The sequence below is a fragment of the Nicotiana tomentosiformis genome, chromosome 12 (genome assembly GCF_000390325.3).
Source record: "Nicotiana tomentosiformis chromosome 12, ASM39032v3, whole genome shotgun sequence".
NCBI classification, from domain to species: domain Eukaryota; kingdom Viridiplantae; phylum Streptophyta; class Magnoliopsida; order Solanales; family Solanaceae; genus Nicotiana; species Nicotiana tomentosiformis.
This window is the reverse complement of record NC_090823.1, coordinates 68,676,693-68,686,221: the sequence shown is the minus strand read 5'-3', so window position 1 is coordinate 68,686,221 and position 9,529 is coordinate 68,676,693. Positions and strand designations below refer to the sequence as shown.

At 35.6% G+C, this 9,529-nt stretch overlaps 1 protein-coding gene across 1 annotated transcript; it reads left to right on the top strand.

The window, feature by feature from the left end:
- Positions 1-1,276: 1,276 nt before the first annotated feature.
- Positions 1,277-7,638, top strand: LOC104120351 (glucose-6-phosphate 1-dehydrogenase, chloroplastic). Its single transcript, XM_009632097.4, has 10 exons — positions 1,277-1,683; positions 2,701-2,933; positions 3,968-4,062; positions 4,194-4,308; positions 5,183-5,388; positions 5,471-5,620; positions 5,707-5,827; positions 5,908-6,137; positions 6,220-6,420; positions 7,071-7,638. Exons 1-10 carry the CDS (start codon positions 1,494-1,496, stop codon positions 7,309-7,311), a joined length of 1,782 nt encoding a protein of 593 aa, XP_009630392.1. The 5' UTR covers positions 1,277-1,493; the 3' UTR covers positions 7,312-7,638.
- The last annotated feature ends 1,891 nt before the right edge of the window (positions 7,639-9,529 follow it).

The following is a 9,529-nucleotide window of genomic DNA, read 5'->3' as shown; positions in this document are numbered from 1 at the left end:
GACATGGCCTTGTCTTGCCTTGCCATGTCTTGGCACTGCCTTGACATAACATTGCCTTGCCTTTGTCATGCCAACCCACACGTTCATGTGAAATGCGCTTTGCCTCTGTCAAGGTGCATTTGTCAACCTTGCATAGTTAGTCATGTCGAATCTCCCGTCATGATGTTGCCTAATATTTTAGGTTGTGCCAAGGCAATCATGAATCCTTTCCACAACTCTCATCTGTCGAGGAACCTTGTCAAGGGGCTAACAGTTGGGGCATGTGAAGAGGAGGAGCATAGATGCCCCATCGATGATGTGCGAGAGGTTGACAGTAATAGGTCAAAGAAGAGGTAGAGGTACACCGAGAAAGAATTTGGAAGATGTGATAAGACAGGACATGACACATCTTAAGCTTAACGAAGATATGGCCCTAGATAGAAGAGCAAGAAGGTCGATGATTACGGTAAAAGGTTAATAGATAGTCGAATGATCTCTTCTTCTTTTGTTTTTCTTGCGAAACAGCATGGTTCTAGTTTATATCACCTTATCTCTACCTCTTCAACTTCTTCTTCTTCTTCTTCTTCTTCTTCTTCTTCTTCTTCTTCTTCTTCTTCTTCTTCTTATTATTATTATTATTATTATTATTATTATTATTCAATTTTGTTATTACTGTTATTTTTTTACTTTGTTTATCTTTATTATTCTGCTGTTAATACTTTCTTTTCTTTAGTATTTTCATCCTACCTTTTTTACTCTTGTATTTTTCAACCTGTTTTGAAAATAGTTTTCTTGAGCTGAGAGTCTAAGCAACCTCTCTACTTCACACAAGATAGAGGTAAGGTCTGCGTATACCACATCCTCCCCATACTCCACTTGTTGGATCACACCGAGTATGTTATTATTGTTGTATAACTTATTCTATGTAGGAGTACAAAAATTTAAGCGCACACATATTACTCTAATTAAAGCAAAAATATTTAACCGAGAAATCCATATAGATTGCATTAAAAACGTCATATTGCAAATTGCATCCACTTCTCCACATACCATTATGTTAAGACCTTGATTATAACAAAATTGAACATTGTATTAGGAGAATACATACCAAAAAGAAAAAAGAAAAGAAAGAAAGAAATAGGACAATGAGAGTGACAAATTATGAACATAACCAAAGTTCGAGGGTAAATCAAAACTTCGTAAAAAGCATCCAGGATAATATATGCAATTAGGTAATAACCTAATTTACGTTTTTCTTAATAACCTAATTCCCTTTCCACTTGCCGAACAAATTAAATATTAAATTGGTAGCCAAAGATGTAAGAAGCACCCTTTCGGAGATCTCAAGAGACTAACCCCCCCCTCGACAAATCCGAAGTCCTCTAACGCCATAGCTCCTCCCCCCTCCTATCTGTCTTTATCTAACAAACCGATTTTCTTAATTCTATCACTAGATATACATAAAGATATTTGTAGATACAGATTCTTCAGATAGAAGTGAAGAAATCAAGAAAATGGTGACCCTTTATTCTTCTCCTTCAACCCATTCTTCTGGGGCTGTTGCTTCTTACTCTAATTCCTCTATTGGGCTCTATAATTATCATCATAATAAGCAGATAGCAGTTTCTTCAATTTTGTCGAGAAAGTTTGGTTCTTTGCAAATTAATCAGAAGCCATTTTGGAATGCCGTTCGCATGCAAGATGGTTAGTTTTTTTGTCCCCTTATCTTTCTTACTAGTTCATATTCAGCTATTTTCTTCTAATCTTTATTAAAAAAAGTTTCTTTTTCCTTTTTCTCTAACAGAAATAAATGCTAAATTTGCTTAATTGTTTGTCTTTCATGTGTTGACCATGCTAAATTGTCCTAATTTTCTTCCTTGTTAGCAAAGTTGTAGGAATCTTGTTCTCCAACAAAAGGGTAAACAACATAAAAAAGTTCTAGGATTCTTTATTGAGTTCACATAATAATGTTTGAGTCTTTTTTTTTTTTCTTGTTTCTTCTTTTCCTGATCCAAACAAATGATAAATTTTGGTCAATTGTTTCGATTTTATGAGTTGACCATGCTAAATTTTGTCCCAAATTTTGAGAACAATGAGTTCTCAGGTTCAAATCCCGGCGGAGACCAGAAAATACTAGGTGGTTTCTTCCTATGTCTCCAAGACTTGGTGGATATAGTTATCCGATACATGTGCCGGTGGTAGGTGAGATAGGTAGCAGGTACCCTTGAAATTAGTCCAGGTGCGCGAGCGGTAGCCCGGACAACACAATTATCAAAAAAAAACAATTGTCCCAATTTATTTATGTCTGCAAAGTTGTTGGAGTCTTGTTCTCTAACAAAAAGGAGAAAGAACGAAAGAGTTGTAGGATTCTTTATTGAGTTTACATCATAAAGTTTGAGTTTGTTTCGTTTTTGGTTTTGTGAATTATTCATGCACGGAGTAAAGCTGCATTGTAAGACCCTCAATGTTATTTTTCACGCTATTATCTCTTTGATCAAGATGATTTTGCTTTATCAAAAACTGCAGCTCCTTCTGGGGCTGCAAAGAGAATTAAGAAAAGAAAAAGAGACAATCATTGGGCTTGTTGAGCCAGTTTTCCTGTTGTGTGAAAATAGTGATAGTCTGCTGCTTATTATTGTTCTCGAAAGTGTGTTATAGTAGACCTATTTATATATATATTTCTCTCTATTAGTTTCTTATGTTGAATTTAATGTTCTACAGGTGCAGTAGCGACTCTGCCTAGCAAAATCGAAAATGAAACTCCTTTGAAGAAATTAAAAAATGGAATTTTGCCAGTCGCACCTCCAAAGGAGCAGAAAGATACAATTGATTTCGACAGCAACAAAGCTAAATCAACTGTCAGTATTACTGTTGTTGGTGCTTCAGGAGATCTTGCCAAGAAAAAGATATTTCCTGCACTGTTTGCACTTTATTATGAGGGTTGCCTCCCTGAGGTATGTTCCATATTTATTCAGTTTCATTGAGGTTACTGCTGATTTGAAGGTTAACTGTATATTGTTCATTACTGGATCCACACTCAGATAAGGTAGAAATAGAAGTGGCAAACTGGATAAATTTTACGAGTATCTGCCCGTATTATCCGCTAAAAAATGGGTTGGATATCTAATTTATTAAAAGTGGGTCAAATAAAAACCAAACTCATCAAAGTTAAAGTTGCATACATTTAATTTTTATTTTTCTAAGCCGTAACTAATCAGTCACAACTAATTTCGGCCAGCTTTAATTCTCTATAAACTAATTGTGCTTAATTAGCTGGAAAAATCAATCGAACAAAATGAAGACTTAATTATAAACTGCTGGACGATTATCCTGAGCTATTGAACTCGCAAATCTGATGTTATTCTAATGAGCAATAAATTCAGTTGGTATAGTAGCCAATATGAAGAAACTATAAAAATTAATTAATGGCTCATACAGTAACGAAATTATGGGATTTCACTGTGTTTGTTGTTGTACAGTACCGAAATTATTTATTACAATTATGACTAAAAGTATGATGTTATTTTTAGATATTTTTTGCCAAATATTAGTATTTTTACTTCTGAGATTACAGCTTACATGTGCAAAATATTTAACGTTGCTTCCTAGGAAATGCATGCGTTCTTAATTTCTAACGTTTTATGTAATAAAAAAACCTATAGTTTGATACAACTGTAATATTATAATTTGATTTTAACATCTGAATACAATAAAGGATTTTATTTACAAGTTTCTTATAATAATAGAAAAAATTGCCTAGATTTCTTTTAGGCTAGGAATTCTCAAAAAAATGACAATATTCAAGAAATTATGGATAATATGGATCCGTCAGTTAATCCATGTTTTATCCATACGAAATATGAGCGGGTCGGATTTTTTATCTGTTTTTCCTAACCCGTTTTTGACCCGCCCATGTTCGACCCCACCCACCCGTTTGCCATCCCTAAGTAGAATGGCTCTCATAAAGTTACCCCTTTTGTTAATGCAGCATTTCACTATCTTTGGCTATGCCCGAAGTAAGATGACTGATGCTGAACTACGGAACATGGTTAGCAAGACCCTTACTTGCAGGATTGACAAGAGGTGTGATTTGCCTTGATCAGTAACATATACATATATTTCCAATTATTCTCATTTTGCATTTACTACATTTTGTTTTGCTTCATGCTTTATTTAGTGAGTGATAGATAATTGTGATTAATTTTGTTATTCAGGGAAAATTGTGGTGAAAAGATGGAACAGTTTCTAGAAAGGTGCTTCTACCACAGTGGCCAATACGATTCCCAGGAAAACTTTGCGGAGCTCGATAAAAAGCTGAAGGAACATGAGGTATTTAACGATGGTCTCCTTTTGAGAGAATTGAGGTTGCAAAAATTTTTGGCGATGTTATTGTTATTGTCAGAGTCCCACATCGGCTCTTTAGGGATAGGAAGGTCTCTTTATATGGTCTTGGGCAATCCTCATTTCATAAGCTAGCTTTTGGTTTTGAGTTAGGCCCAAAATCCATTTCTTTATTATGGTATCAGAGCCAGACCCATCCCAATTAATTGTTTACGTGATGTGGGCCCCTATCTTATGTTGTACACGCTCCAGATGTCTTGGGCGTGCAGGAAGAGGAGGAGAGGGGGTGGGGGTGTTGGAGTCCCACATCGGCTCTTTCGGGATAGGGAGCTCTCTTTACATGGTCTTGGGCAACTCATCTCATGGGCTAGCTTTTAGGGTTGAGTTAGGCCCAAGGTCCATTTCTTTTCAGTCATATAATGAAGCTCTGCGGATCTTATTTAAAACAGCAAACTGCAGTTTTTTGGTTATTCGGTTAGCATTATCAGGGCTTGCAAGTTTAATCTGTCTTGCTAGTTTATCTTAAAACACCCAACCCTACTACCGGACATCTAGTAGGATATAGCAAAGAGGGAACTTGATACTTTTCCTAATATATATATATACACACAGGATGATATTAGCATTATGAATTTTTTGGTTGAATGTGCCATCAAAAGTCATCGTACAGCCTCATACTGTCACGTCTCTCCTTTTTCTGGCAAATGAAAGAGCTTTTTGATGATTGTTGACTTCTGCTGAGATCTTCAGCCAAATCTAGCTCTTTCTTGCAGTTTTCATAATTCTAATGAGTGGTGAAGTTAAATTTAATTTTCTAATTTACTTGCAAGTCTCTTAGCTTTGACATTGATAATTTTTGCAGACTGGAAGGTTTTCCAATCGTCTATTCTACTTATCCATTCCACCAAATATTTTTATAAATGCGGTTCGATGTGCTAGCCTCTCTGCATCATCTGCTCATGGCTGGACAAGAGTCATTGTAGAGAAACCCTTTGGTCGGGATTCTGAATCCTCTGCCGCATTGACAAGATCACTTAAGCAGTACTTGAATGAAGATCAAATTTTTAGGTGCAGTTCTTTGAAGTTGATTTGCTTTTGACCCACTGAAGGAAGAGTACTATTATCCTCATTTCTGTTTTTTTTTCAACAGGATCGATCACTATTTAGGGAAGGAGCTTGTGGAAAACCTTTCTGTCCTTCGTTTCTCCAACCTGATATTTGAACCCTTGTGGTCAAGGCAGTATATAAGGAATGTGCAGTTTATTTTCTCTGAAGATTTTGGCACTGAAGGACGGGGAGGGTAATTCTCTTTCTCAAAGTTGGAATTTAGGTTGTGTGGAACTAGTTTTCAGAACTTCATTCTTTTACTTTTATGCGTGTCTCCAGTTATTTTGATCATTATGGGATAATCAGAGACATCATGCAAAACCATCTGCTTCAAATTCTGGCCCTCTTTGCCATGGAAACACCTGTGAGTTTGGATGCGGAAGATATCAGAAATGAAAAGGTTTTACTCTTTATGACCGATTTGTTTTGGAGGAATTTATTGTTTTATAGTTCCATATCTAAATTCCTATTACATGCCAGGTAAAAGTTCTGCGTTCCATGAGACCTTTACAACTAGACGATGTTATCATTGGGCAGTACAAAAGTCACACAAAAGGAGATGTTACCTATCCCGGTTATACCGACGACAAGACTGTACCGAAGGACAGTCTAACCCCAACTTTTGCTGCAGCTGCTCTTTTCATAGATAATGCACGGTGGGATGGGGTGCCTTTCCTTATGAAAGCTGGGAAAGCTTTACATACTAGGAGGTTGGTGAAACTAAATACAGCTTTCCTTTTCCTTCATATTTTTACTTACCACTTTTATACCATTTTGCTTTTCCTTTGCTAGTGCGGAAATAAGAGTACAATTCAGGCACGTACCAGGAAATTTATACAATAAGAACTTTGGCTCAGATCTTGACCAGGCGACCAACGAGCTTGTTATCCGTGTCCAGCCTAATGAAGCTATATACCTAAAGATCAATAACAAAGTTCCTGGTCTAGGAATGAGATTGGATCGCAGTAATCTTAATCTCCTTTACTCGGCAAGGTATTGATGACAAATGTATAATGCATCATTTCGTACTTGTGACTGTTACTCTGATTTAGGGGCTAAGTTGAATATATAGGAAATAAGACAGCTAGAAAGTTTTTAATGAGTTGTTCGACATACAAGATGCAAGCTAATTTTTATTACTGCAAAGAAAAACCTGCGACTGTAAACTCTAGATTTTCCTTCAGGTGCCTTCTGCTGTTCATATAGATGAAAGCTACATTACAACAACACCGACAACTACCACGCCTTAATTCCAAGCTACCTTAAAACATCATTTTTCTTGTTTGAATTTGGATCCACATAGATCAATTGCATGTGTAATGATTAGCTGAAGCCTTTCCCATTGTTTTGATATCAGTACGAGATGATTGCTAGAATGATTGCCCATCATGTCCATGTATCAGATCATGAAATTCACTGTACTTTTTAAATGAACTTCTAAATGGCTGGTGCTTAAGACCATAGCTATTGCAATTTTTTTGGTTCATGTTTTAAAGCTTAAATCTTCTGATTCTTTCAGATAACTCTGATGCATTGCTTCAGCGTAATCTTTGCTTCTTGGCTGAATATGCTCATCACCCTTAATAAACCATGTCATGATACTTTCTTTGTGAAACTATGACTGATTTGTTCTTAATTTGTAGATACTCGAAGGAGATCCCTGATGCATATGAGCGGCTGCTTCTTGATGCTATAGAAGGTGAAAGGCGGCTTTTCATCCGCAGTGATGAGCTGGATGCTGCTTGGTCTCTTTTCACACCAGTGTTAAAAGAACTTGAGGATAAGAAAATAGTTCCAGAATATTATCCCTATGGAAGTCGAGGACCTATTGGAGCACATTATCTTGCAGCGCGATATAAAGTAAGATGGGGTGATCTTGTGTAGACAAGTGATTTCCAGACTTTGCCATCGCTGTAAGAAAACCATATGTAGCCTTTCTACTTCTTTAGCTTAGTATGTCGCAACCAAATTTGTTATACTGCGATTCTAGTACCAAGACTAGCAAAGCGTGAAGTTGCTTGCTCTGAAGGCAGATCAGAGTACAGAAAACAGAAGTAGTGAAACAGGAAGAAGGGGGAATCTGGGTTATTTTTATTGGAATAATTCTTGTTTGTTGCACCGATGCATCACTTGGGAGCAACTTTTTCAGTGTAGCTGTTAGTTGGCCTTGTTAGAATCAATAATGAGAAAAGTCATTGTCATTCATCAAAAGGTTTCAGTATTTATTTTATGCATGCACCTCTCTGATTCCAAATTATACTTCATTTGCGCCTTCAATTATGTGTGCCCTTTGGAGAATATATAAATTATAATGCATGAAATGTACTATCAAGTGGAAGGTTTGTCGCTTTCTTTTAGATGTAAAAATATCAGTATGATTGTTATTATTCGACTGTTACTAAATCAAGGTGCGCAAAGTACTGATGATTTTACTTGTGCATTTACACATATGATTGTGTTTGGTTTAATTTATTTCTGGATAAACTGGGCTATTTAGTCCCTTATCAGTTTTTTGGTTTGATATCAGCCTCCTCGAAAGATTGTTCTTATCCTGTAAGGTTCATTACCAAATCTACTCCCATGTAAATGGGGAGCTTAGGGGAAAACTATTAGTGCTGCCCCTTAGAGAATTGGTGGCAACAACTTCTTAGCAAAGACAATTTCGTTCTAAACCTCCAGCAATTTCAAGTTTATAGTCAGCCACCTTCACATACTGTACTCTAGCCCAATTAGGACAAATTAAATTTTACTTCAAAAAATAAGATGAAAATCGCCAGCTTCAGTAAGCCCAAAAGAATTCCAAAGGAGCAGAACCAATGGAATTTGTTGTCCCACAAAATTAAACCTGTTCTCCCCTAGGGACTGGTCTTTAAATATTGTCCATATTTTTTATTTTGTTGGAAATTAGGCTTCTTATTCCTCAAGAACACCATAGTTCTTCAATATTGGGAGCTTGAAATTCTTGTTTGGGGGTGGAAACTGAAAGTTAATGATTGATTATTGTTAAAATCACTTGAATATTGATAATTTATGCTTGAATTTTTAGTTCAAACAATGATTTAGTGATTTGCTTCAAAAATCTCAAAACTTCATTGTTAGTCTTTAGAAAGTGTTGAATTATACAAAGTGAATTTTCTTGATTTAGTGTTATTTGACTAAATTGGTGATCGAGGATTGTTTGTGTTGGTATTTGGAGGCTTTATTTCAAATTTGAGATCATTTGAAGCAGATTTGGGGCGGTTTGATAAAAAATAGAATTGCAAATTTGAAAAACACTTCATTGAGCAACACAGACAAATTATGCCAATTTGACAGATGATGAAGAATTTAACAATTTAGATGAAGAATTTAACAATTTGATTGATTATAGATAAGACAGGCACGCAAATCAGGTAGAATTTGGGAACAATTGAACAAGCACTAAGTCATATAAATCGAGTAGAGTTCGTGAACAATTTAACAAATAGGTCGAATTCATATAACACAAAGTCATGCTAATATGGTAGAATTTGGTGAACAATTCAACAATCAAAAAATTTATGTCAATCGAGTATATTTTTGAACAATTAACGATATATTAAATAGTGAATATAGCATAAAATCTACTAATCCGATAGAGAAATTTATGATGAACAATAAGAGTGTGTGGGTCCGAAGGTCATTTCTAAGCATTCAAAAAATGGGACAATATTTTAACACCAATCTCTTACAGTATTATTTCTGTCAATCACCCTTGTTGTCCTGACTTTTTGAGTTGGGCTGAAACATTGTCTTAAATAAATGGGGATACACATCGGAATACATATTTTATTTTCTTTCATGTTCATCTTTTATATAGAATTTGGTTCAGATTTTAATTCATATCTTCACTAAATCATCTTAAAATTGGGATTTAAACTCTTTGAGATGTACTCAAGCTATTCCAATAACATTATCCAAACAAATTTTAATTTTAAAATCTGAAAATTTTAAATTCAAGCTTAAGCGAGCTTCAATGGTTTTTAATGGAATTTTAGCTTTGTATACGGTTAAAATCGAGACAACCCCGATTTTACTATTTGACCAAGACCGGGAGGTTGCATCGAAGGACGGCCTCGTAATG